Genomic DNA, 15474 nt, shown 5'->3' on the forward strand with positions numbered 1-15474 from the left:
TGAAGCTCTTCTGAAAGATTGTGCAAAGCTTTTGCAACAGCCCCATCCCCTAACAAAGCCATTAGCCACACAGCACCCTCATGGGTGGGCTGAGGGCTTAGATATGCTACAGATCTATGGTTAGACACTTCCTGAAACTCTATTGCTTTTACTTTGTTTCATCTGAAAGCCTATGCTTGCGGGTAAGGTGAGTAACCAACCACAAGTTCACATCTGCAAGCTTTGGAGCCATGCATGCTGACTCTGACCAGACCTGCAGGCACACGAGCACACAGCTGGTGGCTTGCACAGAGCTTTGTTTGTGTTGTCTGTGTTTATCACTTGGAGAGAGATGAAGAAGTGACAGTGAAGTGTCAATGCCAATGTGTAGGGGCAAGCTCTGCCTAATGCCTGAGACCTTTCTTGAGGTCTGGCTAGCTCACAGATCTCCACATCTTTCATGCACCATTTTGATTCAGTTAGCAATTGAGTTCTAGTTCAAGTTTAAGTGCAAGTTTGTTTATTTATACAGCCCGTCTTCACAGAGAAGACTTCACAGAGAATGGCCTTACTAGATCTAACTGATCAACAATCAACCAGAGAACAGAATGATATAGGACAAACATCAGGAAGAGCAAGATACACAAAAACAGATTATAGCAAGACATAACATGCAGCTAGACTTTTAACAAAAACAAGGAAGCGAGAGCACAGTGTCCTTTAGAATTGATTTTGAAGTCATTTTACTCCCACACACTCCCACCCGCAGCCTCTGGTCTGCTAACGCCAACCAGACAGACAGACACAACCCACTTCCTGCCCTACATCCCCTTGCATACAATCCTCCTGCACTCCACCTCCATCTTCCCATGCTGCAGCTCCTTCTTCCCAACCTCCCCCAGTTGCTGTGGAGCTCATTAGTAGGACTGCCTCGCCTGTTGGCTCGCCTCCACCCCGTCTGCACTCAAGGTCTCATCCCCGTGGGTCCAGTAGGCCTACTCCTCCTCCCCCTAAAAGTGGCCCTCCCTCTGTTCTCATAATTGGGTCATCTATGGTCCGTCACGTCACCCTCCCCAAGGCAGAAACTTTCTGCTACCCAGGTGCTAAGGTTCGAGACATTGACACCAAAGTACCGTTGGTACTCTGTGAGCACCCCTCAGCATCGGCAGTAATTGTGCACGTTGGTTCAAATGACACTAACCTCAAGCAATCTGAGCAGCTGAAAAATGACTTCAGAACTCTCATTGACACTCTCCTGGTCTCAGGGAGACATCATCTCTGGACCAATGCCCTCCCCCCGCTATGGTGATATGAAATTCAGTCGCATCCGTCAACTCCACATATGGCTGAAGGGTTATTGCAGTTCTTTGGGAATACCATTTGTTGACAATTTCTCCGCATTTTGGAACAGGCCGGAGTTATTCAGACAGGATCATCCCAATAGGGCTGGCTGTCGTCTTTTAGCCTTGAACATGGATCTTGCACTGCGTTCTGGTAAATCCTTCTGTACCTGACGGCATACATGTCCGACCCATAATAGTGATGCTATAAATTCACCTGTATCTTGTATTCCTGTAGTACTTAATCATAGGACTTTGAGACATTTTTCTGGTGCAGTAGTGAACAGGAATCATAGGAACCTAATTGCGGTGCGGACTACATGCTTAACCCAAACTGTACAGCATAATCCCACTGTCAAACCAGTTTCCATAGATAATCCTAGTATTTTTAAGTCAAGGAAAGGTCTTGATTTGCTACATTTGAACATTAGAAGTTTGTATCAGTATCAGAAACTTGATCATGTAAACATTTTGGTATCTCAGGCTGATCCTGATATTCTTACCCTCTCGGAAACTTGGCTTAAAAAGAATGTCCTTGATTCAGATATTGCTCTAAATGGGTACAGCATATACAGAATCTATAGAGCCGGTAGAGGGGGTGGTGTAGCCATCTATGTAAAATCCAGGTACACTGTTGCTGTGCTCAAGTCTGTCTCAGTCCCCAAATATTTTGAATTCATTGCACTGAAGCTGGACCTGGGCCACAAACATTCTATAACAGTAGTGGGGATCTATAGGCCCCCTTCTGCTGTAGCGGATTCATTACATTTGTTGGCTGAGCTGCTTTCTCCTTTTGCCAAAACAGAATTGTTAATCACTGGAGATTTTAATTTGGACTGGTTGACAGATATATCGAATGGTCTAAAGGTATTTGTGGTAATTTTAATTGAACACAATTGATCTCTGAGCCAACTAGACCAAACCTTAAAAATCCATCAAAATCCACCCTCTTTGATCTTATTTTGACCAATAGACCAGATAAATATACTGCCAGTGGTGTATTGGATCTCAGCATCAGTGACCACTGCCCCGTTGCCTGCATCAGAGATGAGAGGCTGGAGAAATCTACGCCACAAATTTTAGTCAGGAGAAATTTTAGAAATTTTAACGAACAAGCCTTTTTACATGATCTTTATTTTAGTGATCTATCTTATATTTTTTACATACCTGAAGTTGACTTTGCACTTGACTTCTTCATCAGTTATTTTAAATTTCTGGTTGATAAACATGCTCCAATTAAAAAACTTAGAGTAAAAGACAGGTCCAGTCAGTGGTTTTCTGAGGAGTTATCTTCATTGTTCCAATCAAGAAACAAGGCATGGGCCCTGGCTAGACGTTCAGGTGACCCCTCCCACTGGTTGGCCTTCAGACAGCTAAGAAACAAATGCACTTCCTCAGTGAGAAAGGCCAAATCGAATTACTATGTACATTTATTTGGTAGTGCTCACACAAACCCGAAAAAGTTCTGGAAGATAATAAACTCCTCCAGAAAACAAAAATCCAGTGCCTTCCCCACTCATCTTATTTCTGATAACTGTGTTTTAACTGATGAAAAGGAAATAAGCACAGCCTTTAATAAGCATGTTGCTGCAGCAGGCCACATCTTTGATAATTTGTGCATGAAAAATGCTGCCACTGTAGTTGATGAGGGGCTCTCTCCTATGACTATAGACAGCTCTTCGTCTGCCATAGATGAGTCCTCTCACTTTACCCTTAGTCTTTTTACTGTCAGTGAAGTATTAGATGCTCTACTTAAAATAGATTCAAAGAAATCAGTTGGTGAGGACAGTCTGGATCCCTTCTTTCTGAAGGTCTCTGCCCCCCTGATTACAGAATATATTGCCCATATTTTTAATCTATCTATTTTATCTGGTATAGTACCCCAAGTCTGGAAAACGGCTCATGTTTTACCTCTGCATAAAGGTCACGATAAAAGTGATCCCAATAACTATCGCCCAATCTCTAAATTGTCTTGTCTTGCCAAAATCTTGGAATCCCTGGTGAACAAACAACTTAAAGCATTTCTTAACAGCCACTCTGTTCTTAGATCTTATCAGTCTGGTTTCAGGGCCAAACATAGTACGATCTCGGCTACCTCCTTAGTTTTAAATGACGTTGTATCTGCTCTGGATGAAAATCAACACTGTGCCGCACTCTTTGTTGATTTATCTAAAGCATTTGACACTGTTGACCATTTCCTGCTTTTACAAAGACTGTCTTACATTGGGTTTGATTCTGCTGCGTGTGGCTGGTTTGAGAACTAGATATCAACTCTGGTTAACCTTAATTGCACCTGTTTTAAATGATGTACTTATGAGGATGGACTGATCTGTGTGATTCTCTTTTTGAATTGTCTTTTTGTTTGTTTGTTTAGTTGTTTATTTATTTGTTTATTCATTGGTTTCCTCTTTCGTGTTGTTTGTGATTTTCTGTACTTGTAATCTCGGCACCACTGGAAAAGAGGGTCTCAACCCTCAGTGTGTCTTCCGAGAACTAAATAAAGGTTGATTGATTGATTGATTGAACGGATCAGTGTGGCCGCGGCCTTAGGACCGGCCTACGTTACAGAATTCCTGCTGTTCCATATTCCATCAAGAGCCCTCAGGTCTTCTACTGCTGGTTTGTTAGAAGTACAAAACCCCACTCAAAAGAAGATTGGGGTTGCAGCCTTTTTTAACTACGCTCCTAAACTGTGGAACACCCTCCCAAAAAACATTAGAGAGACAGGCTCTGTAAGCATTTTCAAACGACTGCTAAAAACTTATCTTTTCAGCTTAGCTTTTAAATAGCCTTCATTTTAACTGTTTCTCTTCAGGATCCCAACAGAGCTGACACGGGCAAGTACGAATTTTCATTCATCTTGTCTGGGTAATGCTTGACGGGATCCAAAAGAACTTGCACATGTGTAAACACTATATGTGGGGGGGGGGCAGAGCTTTACCCTGTATGATTCTAATCCATCTGTGGATGGTGAGGTTTTTGACCAAGAGGACAATCTACGATTCTTGTCTGCCTTAAGGCCCATTCACACTTAGAGCGACAACTATAAAGATAACTATAAACTATAACGATATGCTGTTGCTCAAGCGTTCACACTACAACGATATCGGCATTGAACATTCAGAAAAAAACAGTTTTCAACAGGCTACTGGAGACACATGTTGTTACCTCCCGGTCATATTAAAAACATAGGATGATAACGCATTTGCAGTCAGGTTGGCCAAGAGATTATGGTATTTTCTTAGCATCATGCTAGCTTCCAAGTCAGTAAACAGCCTTACCGCCAATTACAGCTCTTCCGATCCCGACCGGTATGTCACGTTTCTTTTCAACATTTTTAGAGGCGATGGTCTTTGTCAAACTGTGCCGGGCTCTTTTCTACCTGCTCTCTTTTCCCACAATCCTCATCAAGCAACAACAACAACCATAACCAAAGGGGATCCTGCCCAAATGCATCAGTCAATAATTCAATAAGTCAAAACTCGATGATTTGCTCCTGAGGGAATTTATTTTGTCTTGAAGTGGCTTCTGACTCGTATGTTTCCATTGTGAGTTTTACTTGTATGCCAAAAATCATTTAGTCAGTTAGAGTCACTTTTCAGTTGGTAGAAATCTTTTGGGAAGGTAACTGTTCATTTCCTGCCACTAAACACTGTTGTGGTTTCTGTCACTTATCAACATCATTAGAAGCCAGGAGGACAACATGGAGGAAAGCTTCTGTGTGTAATGCCAAGGTGAGGGAGGGGGATGGCACTATTTTTTTTTAATTATTACTCTTATTTTATTTTTTTCATTTCTGTGTGTTATTGATATGATGGCATAATGTATAACTCTTGTTGCTGTTGAAAACCAAAAAAATTCTGTTTCAAAAAATATAAGAAACCAGGAAGTAAAAAGTAAATCGCTGCAGGTGTTAAATGGTTCCTGAAACCTCAGTGTGAGGACTTTCAGTGCTTTCCATGCGTTTTCCACTTTGTGGAATTAGAGACGATCCCAAACTCTGTCTGACTGCTGACAGAGATTCCCTGAACTAAACTTTACTACCAGCTGATTCAAACACTGAAATGACGAAGCTACCTGGATGTAATGTGTTGATATTTAACAGCTACAGTTGAATATTTTTCATATTTAGCTAAATGTAGTTCAGTGCCTTTAATGTTGCTATTGTGATGATGCCTTAAATGTCAGTATTAATAAAATTGTTGGTTATTTGCATTGAGAAAAAAAAAAAAAAAAAAACCTGCGCCGGGTTCCTCTGGATTTATGTAATCAGTTCCTCAGCAAGCAATGCCGTCTGAATTCTCCCACCCCGTCCTTTGTAGAACTTTTGTTTGATTGGTTGAAAATGTTTTATAGTTGTCTCTCCCGCCAGAAAAATCTCTCTGAGATGGAACCAAGAATATAGTTATAGTTGTCGTTCTGGATGTTTTCATAGTTACAGTTGTAGTATACACAGACATTCTATTTACTTAGAACGATTGAAATCTTTTTATAGTTATATTTATAGTTATCGTTCTAGATGTGAATGGGCCTTAAGGCAGTGAGATCTGACGTAAATATCAGATCAAGAGTAGAATCAGGAAGGACAGGGGAAAAGAAAATTAAAGAAAAACATATGGGTTCTCTCACAATGTGCATCTAAAAGTGGGAGTATTTGTTGTGTTCTTTTATCTTTCTATTTTACTTGATTTGATTCCTTTAATGCAATGCATTTTGCTTGCTCTTTTATATGAATTGTATATTTTTATCTGTCTTTTATCTGCCTTCTATTGATGTAAAGCACTTTGAGCTGAATGTTGTTTATGAAAGGTGCTATACAAATATAAAAGAGAGACAGAGAAAAGAGAGAACAGCATACCTATGTAGAAAAGCTAGGCTGTTATGAGTTCTAGGAGACCCAACCGATCTGTCCTGTTCTCTGCCTGCCCCTTTTACCTGGCCTGACAATCAGGTAGATTGCTACAGTTTGGCCACATTGGTGACAAGGATTCTGCTCTGCTCTGCTCTGCACAAATTAGGTCAAATAGTTAGAAGCTGCTGGGATGTTTCACTAAATGGTTTCATGATCTCATGTTCTTGCACTGCAGCGCACTGCAGAGTGCGGGTGCTCTACATGCCACACTTTCTGTGGTGTAAAGGGAGGGTACCGGTGGAGGATACAGTGGCTTACAACCCAGCACCTTCAGTGCAGGGCTCTAGAGTTTGACAATTTGCTCACATATGTTATAACAAATATGCAAACTGGAAAAAATGTCTCCTTGCCCGGGTGTGAATTGTGGTACGACCATACATCAATACTCATAGTTGTTTGAGGAAGCTGTGTTGTTTTGCGTCATGGCTTTTAGGCATGCTAAAAACTCTCTGCATGCAACGCTTCGTTCGATGCGCCAATTATAACTCAGCTATCAATGCAATCACCAAGGTCGGCAGTGATATTGAACACTTTGCTGCTTTGCTTTGCTTGAGTCAGTCTGTGCTGCTGAAATGAAATCGATTAGCCTTTATTTTGTGAAAAATAGCATTAGCAACATTCTGATCAGAACACCACAGACTCCAACGATGTTGTCATGGAGGACGAAGATGTGATGGAGGCAGTGAAGTTGTCATTAGCGTTATCATTAGCGTAACGTGTGTATGTGTGTGTGTGACAGAGAGAGAATAAGTTGTTTAAAATAATTCTGGAAAATCTGAAAAAAAGTTCATCAATCAGTTGATTACTTTTTATATAGAAATCTCTTTCAAGTGTTGTTTATATTTGTGGTAATATTATCATTGCTATACAAACCATTTTGTGGGGCAGCCTTAGACTTGTGTACATAGCTTCAATCCCTTTGCAAAGAAAACAGAGTGTGTGTGTGAGAGAAAGAGAGAGAGGGAGAATGGGTGTGTATGTGTATGAATACCTTGTTGTTGTATATGTATACTTAATACCGTTTTTATTGTGTAAAAACGAAATTTCTTTGTGTGTGCCCCTAAATTTCTTTGTGTGCTACTAACTTTTTTAACTTAGCAGCAGGGAGAAAGGTTAGCATAGAGCCCTGCTTTATTGACAAGGCAAATGACTGCCTGACACACCAGATGATGTGTGTTGCATAGATGAAGTATCTTTTAAAAAAAAAAATCATCTCTATGCCTGCGTGTATTTAAATGAAATGTTCTGTGGGCACAGCCACAGGAAGTCTATTTAAAATGAGTGCTAATGACAAACAGTGTGTGGCATCTGTGCAAATGCAGGTATGCAAACACGTAGCGCACACACACACATACACACACACACACACACACACAGCACGTGCACAGACACACATACATACATAACCACACACACATTCACACTCCCTTCCACAGGACAGCAGGTCTTATCTCACAAGACAAAGCAGTAAAAGAGGTTGGTGCTATTTTCCAGTTAAGCTGAACCAGCAAAAGTGGTCTTTATTTTCATGTGCAAGAACAAGAACAAGTTTATTGAAGTTTATGCAAAAAAAAAATAAAAAATAAAAGTCATTTTCATTACACCTATGCTTTGAGTCTCACATTTTCAGAATGAATCATTCCGCCCTTTCTGTACCACAGAATTCACTGAAGCAGCGCCTATTTTACAGCTCTTTTAAGTACCAATCACAGTCATGACACCACACACACACACACACACACACACACACTCACACTGCAGTCTTCGAGCCTGTGAATTACAATACATGTAAGACCACACTACCACGCATTAGCAAGATAACTGAATGTATAAAGCCTTAATAGTCTGATTTGACAGGTGTGTTGGAAGTCTCTTTCTCCGTGTCTCGGGCATCCCCTCTGCACAGGTGCTTCCAGCATGGGTATCTAGACAGCACCTTGCCCAGTGACCTCCTGAACTTCTCTCCTACAAACGCATAGATGACCGGATTGGCGCAGCAGTGAGCCAGCGCAATGGTCTCAGCCACACCCAGTGCGGAGTCTATCGAATTTGTAGTCTCGCAGTTGTTCAGGAGCTCAAACATCTGCAGCGTCTGAAGGAAAATGATGACATTGTAAGGCACCCAGCACACAACGAACACGCACACTATGGTGAATATCAGCTTCATGGCTCTGTCCTTCTTTGAGTTCCTGGACCTGTGCAGCACGACGAGGATTTTCACGTAGCAGAAGGCCATAATCGGAAGGCAAACGAAAAGCCCCACCGTGTTCTCGCTGAAGTTCCGCAACAGCTTCCACAACCGCGCCGTGTCATCTGGGTACTTCTGCTGGCATTTCATCTGGCTGTCCTCTTCCACCATTTCAGCGAACACCACCTGAGGGATCGTCAGGATGACGGACACGACCCAGATGGCGATGCTGGCCGCGGTTCCGTAGCGGAGCGTCCGGGCTCGCATGGCTGCCACGGCGTGAACGATGGCCAGGTAGCGGTCCATGCTCATCAGGGTCACGAACAAGGTCCCGCTGTAGAGCCCCAGCTGTTTAGAAGAGAGGGAAGCACAGGAGATGGCATGAGCTGACACACTCCAACTTTAAGGCTCATTATATCATTCATGCATCATTCATACAGACAGTTGGTAAACACAATAGAATCACCTGAAGACAGCTGCCATTACTAGAGTAAACTCCCATTCTCTTCTGTTTTGTATGGAGTGTTCCCCATGACAAAAAATGCAAATCATGTTTCAGTACCCAATGTCTCAAAGATATAATCACACCTTCCATTTCTCTGTTTTCGGGTGAAAATCTTGTATCTCGGTACTAAAAAAACAGCCTTGATTTCAGCTTAACCACCATGCATTTTTGAGTTTATCCAATGGGTTGTGAAAGCGTTTTAATAAGACCAAGGGTTGTATCATTTTCTTAACTCATAGAGGAGCATGGAATAAGTGAAGTTAAAACATGAAAATCAGCAAAATTGGAGTCAGCAGGTTTTCACTTGACAGTTACGCTTTACTGCAACATTTAATTTCTGCTCTCCTTTCAGCTATTGGGTTTTCATCGAGGTGTGAACTGTGAATGCCATGCACACCCTAAGTGGCCCATGGATAGTTGGTGCGTAAGTTAAATGTCACAGCAAATGTAAGGAGGAGTGCTAAAGTTTCTTATTGTTAATAATCTGCAACTTTTTGGGTGCATGTTCTATTTTTTGATAAATATTCTGAAGCATCACCAATCACTCTCCTCACTCACTATTTTACCTGATAGACACCTGTCATCAGTTTGCATGGAACTGGTCCATCAGACCCCAGTTGGTTGTGGGAGTTGAAGGCCCAGAGGGGCAGGGACAGAACCAGTATGAGGTCAGACAGGGCCAGGTTGAGGAGGCAGACGTCCGTCATACTCCTCAGTTTCATGTAGCGGATGAGAACCCAGAGAACGGTGGCATTGCCTAGAGCAATGGAAAAAAGCAAAATACTTACACTTTGTATTCATGCTCACATGTGAGTTATTTGGTAAAATGAAACAAATTGAGGCTCTATTTATACAGGGAAATTTGTGGCACTGATCTGACGTTCTCATGACTGTTTAAGCAGAGTAAAGTATCTTTTTCCCTGTTTTTTTTTTTTTAAAGACAGCCATAAGTAGATCCGATCTGCACTTATTCTATTTCTTTTGCTCACTCTTACATGATTGCTCTACAGTCCCAGGAATATTATAAGGCCATTAAAGCCCTGAGCTTACACAAGTTACACAACTTCTTATTATTTTTGGTGATATAGAAATTACTTCTTCTCTTGTTGCCCTCATCGTAAATCACTGTAAATAAGAGCATCAGCTAAATGCCTAAATTGTAAAATGCAAATGTAACGTGTTAAAAGATAAGGCGTTTCTCAGTAAGATGTAGCCTTTTCAGACATACCTAGCAGGCCAAGGCCGAACAGCAGGTAGAGCAGAACCGGCAAGACCACGGATCCATCGGACAGAACCGAATCTGGGTCTTGATAGCAGGAATAATAGTCATACTCGCTCTCTGTTGCGTTCATACTGCTGCGTGACGGGGAGCGGGAGGATCTGGTGGGAGAGGTGAAGGATCATTTTGGTAAAATGCAGTTCATTTCCTTTTCGGCTCTTTGGTTTTTTATCTTAATCTGATGGTGAGCGAATCCTGCCTTCGCTTGCTGAGATGTGTTTGTGAAAAGGCATTCCTGCTCACTATTATCAATCACACTCCGCTTTGTTGAGATAGGACTTTCACTCAAAACATGACCTTTTCTTCAATTAGTACAGAGATTAAAGATATGCCTCTCACTTTTTCTTATGATTTCCACACCATCTTGATCATCGAACCCTAAGAGGCTGCATGATTGACATGAAACATCTTGTAGAGCTACTGACTGAAAACAAGACAGAACAAATCATTTGAAACTCCTAACATCTAGTCAGTGGGAATTAACCTAATTAACATACTCGAAGGGGTCAGTACCAAGAAAAAACTGAGATTTTACTGGAAGGACTTCCATGCCCTTTAAGATGACATTTTAAGACAGATACTTTTGTCTATCATTCAGTGAGTCATGTCTAAAAAGCCTTTCTAGAAATCTCTTGAACTGCAACAGCCACCGATTTTCCTAAACCCGCCATACTTCAAACCTAAAACAATTCTTCAAATCTGAAAAATAACTTTTGGTGGTTAATGATAACTTTACACTATAGATTGCTCCCTCCCGAATGTACTGTAAAGTCAGAGATACAGGCCGCACATCTCCGATAGCCATCACCACTTAAGTCTGGATTAGATGCCGATTTAGAGCTAGCATCTCTATGAATATCACAATATCTAAACTTCCTCCTATCCTGACCATAATCAAACTTGTTTAAACCACATCTCTAACCCTGTTGTGCGAACACACACACTATCACACCACCTGCTGAGACACCCTTGCCGACCCCCACTTCCTGTGGCTGACAGTGTTTACACACACAGCATCCTCAACTACAAAGAGAAAATATTGTGCGTGGGGCCGGGGTGAGAGGAACAGGTCTGGTTAACAGCAGATTAAAAGTGGATATAAAAAGTGAAATGCGCTTACCAGTTTCTCTGCCACAATCACTGCTCCCTCAGTTGTATGTTCTTGCTTTGGGTAACGTGCTCAGAATGCATGGCTCGCTTTTTGTGTCAAATCCTCTCGCAGAGCTCATTTCTGGTAAAGTGAACTCTGGGTTTTGCTCTTTCCTCCACATTGTGTTCATCTCGGAGATAGGTGTCAATGTGGTTTTCTGAGAAACGTCCCTTTATGTGTCGATGTGTGGCAAGGAAGGAGTAGGGGGTGATGATAGAAGTGTTGTACTGAGCAATTCTTTTTTTTCCGGTTCTTTTTTAAACCTGGAAAAAAATCCATTCTCAAAAGTGCACGCACTTTTGAAACTAACATACGCCATGATACTAATTCATGAAGACACATGATTTATTTGGATTTCCCTTTTCATATTTCAATGCTTGTGCAGGCTTTAAATGCAACGTAAGTGGGAACTGAATGTTGAAAAGTGGCACAGAAGAGTATTGAAATCAACAACAAAAAAAAATAATAATATGCTGATGTTTTGCAAAACCAGGCAGTGCCCTTGATAATGGAACAAACTAACATTGTCCCTCAGATTTATGGCACAATATCATAACAGCAATAATAAATATGCTGCCTAACTAATTATATGTCAGGCTTGGGGCATTCTCACAATTAACTTACTTTTTACTATATCAGTTTAGATTAATCTTTCTTGGTTGAACCGAGATTAGTTAGATACTAGATACTAGATGAGACGAGATGAGATGAGATGAGATGAGATGAGACGAGACGAGATGAGGTCAAACTTTAATGATCCCCTTGGGGAAATTGTAGCATTGCAGCAAATAGGAGGAGGTTATATAAACATCAGCAACCGACAGTTTCAACACTAGAACATATGAAGTATAAATGTATGGATAAAAGTATGGAAAAGTACTGATTACAGCATGAAGAGTGTGTGCAAAACAGCACCAGTAGTTGCAGCAGAACCACTGAATGTATTCAGTACAAAATAAGAGAAAAATGATATACAGAAAAAGATACAGTATATATACAATATACAGTATAACAAATAAGTCATATAAAGAAAAATAAAAAAGGAATATGAAGGAAAAAAACAATATAGCCTGTGAAAAATTACAGCATATATACTGTACATGATGAGCAAACGTGCTTGTAACCATGACATATGATGACATTTTGACTGAAAACAGTGCTGCATAGCCTTGGGTCATGTTTACCTCTGTAGCTTTGACTCATCAATAAGCATCTGGGGAAAAAGGGTTTTCCACAGTTATGGAGAATAACAAAAATTGCCATGACAATCAAAAGCATTTTGCTATTTACAATGTAATGCATGGTGAAAAGAAAATACAAAGCAAAATTTAAAAAAAAAAGTTACATTTCATGGGCAAAGAAAAAATCTGTGTGTGTGTGTGTGTGTGTGTGTGCGTGGTCATATGGACACACTGTATCTGCATAACTGTCCATTCTGCTGTCTATTTACCAAGTTGCAGGCTCCGGAAAACAAATGTGTGAAAAAGGAAGTGCAAATGTTTTAAAGGCTTCAGACACATAAACAATCTTTGTGGTTATCCTGTTAAGGTTTCAGTCAAGGCCGATACCTTCAACGTCAAAACCAAGCAAGGGACATGCATTGCAAAGGCATTCAGAAAATATCCACACCTGAGTTCATAAACCGTATGTAGGGGAGTTTATCAACGACCAATCTATTCACAATCTATTCTTTGCGAACAGACTTGCCCAAATCTGTTACTTTACGGTTTAAACAAAAATTAAATGAAAAGGTCCCATCTAAAGGTCATGACATTCATCATCATTAGCAGAATTACTCAAAACATCGTCGCAGTAGAACGGCCTTAAAGCATCCTACATCTACCAGCCGGCTACAGGATGTGAGTGGAGGTGATGTCAGAGGACCTGGACGTAATGGAGCTTTTCCTGTATGAGCTTTCTGACATTTCTCTGGGCAAGCGAGGGAAACACCAAGTTGGCACCCACTTCTTGAGCATCCTCATCACGCGCCGCATGAACTTCTGGCCCACGAAGGCGTATATGATGGGGTTCAGGCAGCAGTGGCTGTACGCAATGGCCTCGGTCACTTGTATGGACAGGTTCACGCTCGCGTCCACGTGGCAATCGACATCCATCACATTTCGGGATTGCAGGAAGCTCAAGAGGAGGGTGATGTTATAGGGGGTCCAGAAGAAGAAGAAGATGGCCACGATTATAACGATGAGCTTGACGACGCGGTGCTTCTTGGCGCTCCTCATGTTCACCAGGGTGGGCATGATCCTGGAGTAGCAAACGATCATCACCAGCAAGGGAATCACGAGACCCAAGATGTTTGTCGCAAAGAGGTCAAACTCCTCCCAGATACCGCTGTCCGGGGGGAAACCGCAGCTGATCGCGGAAGACTCGTTATGCGTCTGCGTTAAGACCAGCGTCGGCAGGGAGACGCACATACTCAGCGTCCACACGCACGCGGTCACAGCGACGCCCGTCCGCAGCGTGCGATGCCGCGCCACCGCGTGGGCGTGCACGATGACCGCGTAGCGGTCCAGCGTCATGACGACCATGAAGAAGATGCTGCCGAAGAATCCCAGCTCGTGGAGGCCGGAGACGAGGCGGCACGCGAAGTCGCCGAAGATCCAGTCGGCGGCGGCGGCGTAGTGGGAGTAGAAGGGCAGCGAGAGGACGAAGAGGAGGTCGGCGAGGGCCAGGTTGAACAGGCACATGTCCGTCAGGTTGGTCTGGTTGCGGTGCTTCACCAGAACACACAACACCAGGCCGTTACCTTGGAAGCAAAACAGAATCTCAATCCCTGATGTGGTACAAATCTCTACGAACTCACATCTCTTTCTGCCAACTAGTCATATCCACTTCTTGTCTGTATCTTATCCATCAGAGATGACCTTTTATTGTGACACACACACGCACACGCACACACACACACACACACACACACACACAGAGGTGGGGGTTATACTGGTCTGCACCAGGGTTCCTGTAGGTGTTGCACTTTAAATATGGTTCTTATTTGGACATTTACATCATGATCAATGGATAATTGTGCTGCAGTTGTAATTGTTATTCAACTCTTGCTCAGCCTTATGCTCAGCACACACGCACACATGCACACACACACACACACACACACACACACACACACACACACACACACACACACATCTATACACCTACCGATGAAGCCAAGGATGAAAACCAAACTGTAGAGAGTGGGCAGGAACACCATGCCAAATTCCATGACGTTGCCATTGTTGCATGGGGCATACATTTCACCGTCTTCCATATAATAGTCGTCATACATAGTGCTATTTGCCCCATCTGCAAAGAGAGGATTATTTTATTCAAATTAGTCATTATGTTCATGTGTTGAATCATGCTCTCAAGGCCAACATTTAAGAATTTCAGATTGAATTCCTTTACATTGGGGTTTAATACGTCAAAATGGTCAAGTTGCCTGCACTGACAAACAAATGCTGCTGTATTTGAAGGCCTGTTACCATGTATCTCATCTGTCTTATTGGCACATGGTATTGTCACTGTGTTGTCCTCTAGTGTAAATCCACATGTAAATGCTCACTGAAACAGTAAACTGATAGGGAGGCTCGTTCTGACACCTGCTGGCTCACACACGTAATCACTGAATAGCTGGAAGCGTGTCTCTGCACTATCAGTCACATCAGCACATAAACATATGCATGTTGTATGTGTACACATGCACATACACACACACACACACAGACATACAGGAAAAATTATAATATTGGTAAACATTCATTCATGATAACCACCCAATACTACCCATTTCTTCATTTCAGCATTTTTTTTTGTAAAATGACTTCAGACTTTACAGCATTGTTGAAGAGAAGTAATCCAAATGCAATAATGCAGTAGGTAAATGTAAAAAAAAATAAATATAAATCTAGCACTATACTGTATTTAGGCTCGAGCATCAGTGACACGCAAATATTACTTCAGCAATTCCGTGAAACACTATAGATTGTCAAAAATGGTTCTAGTTGCTGTAAATGACACTCACCTGACATGGTGACATTTTCCATTTTCTCTGTCCAGTTATCAGCGCCTCCAGTCCAGCCTGTTCTCCTCTCTGTCCTTAGGTGCCTACTGGT

General features: G+C 41.9%; 2 protein-coding genes across 3 annotated transcripts; both read right to left on the minus strand.

Annotated features, from left to right (window-relative positions):
* Positions 1–7753: 7753 nt before the first annotated feature.
* On the minus strand, positions 7754–11461 carry LOC139661443 (C-C chemokine receptor type 8). Of its 2 annotated transcripts, none has more exons than XM_071539859.1 (4): positions 11324–11461; positions 10153–10304; positions 9491–9681; positions 7754–8767 (listed from the first exon to the last, which is right to left on the minus strand). In XM_071539859.1, exons 2-4 carry the CDS (start codon positions 10274–10276, stop codon positions 8069–8071), a joined length of 1014 nt encoding a protein of 337 aa, XP_071395960.1. In that variant the 5' UTR covers positions 10277–10304; positions 11324–11461; the 3' UTR covers positions 7754–8068. The 2 variants fall into 2 exon arrangements, with proteins under 2 accessions (XP_071395960.1, XP_071395962.1); XM_071539861.1 differs by lacking the exon at positions 11324–11461 and adding an exon at positions 10543–10614.
* A 653-nt stretch (positions 11462–12114) lies between these two features.
* On the minus strand, positions 12115–15474 carry LOC139661445 (C-C chemokine receptor type 2-like). Its single transcript, XM_071539864.1, has 3 exons — positions 15384–15474; positions 14522–14665; positions 12115–14114 (listed from the first exon to the last, which is right to left on the minus strand). Exons 1-3 carry the CDS (start codon positions 15403–15405, stop codon positions 13204–13206), a joined length of 1077 nt encoding a protein of 358 aa, XP_071395965.1. The 5' UTR covers positions 15406–15474; the 3' UTR covers positions 12115–13203.

The sequence above is a fragment of the Centroberyx affinis genome, unplaced genomic scaffold, assembly GCF_046629955.1.
Source record: "Centroberyx affinis isolate AG114_WGS23_722 - 3 ecotype Tasmania unplaced genomic scaffold, CSIRO-AGI_Caff_v1 ptg003528l_1, whole genome shotgun sequence".
In the NCBI taxonomy this organism is placed as follows: Eukaryota; Metazoa; Chordata; class Actinopteri; order Beryciformes; family Berycidae; genus Centroberyx; species Centroberyx affinis.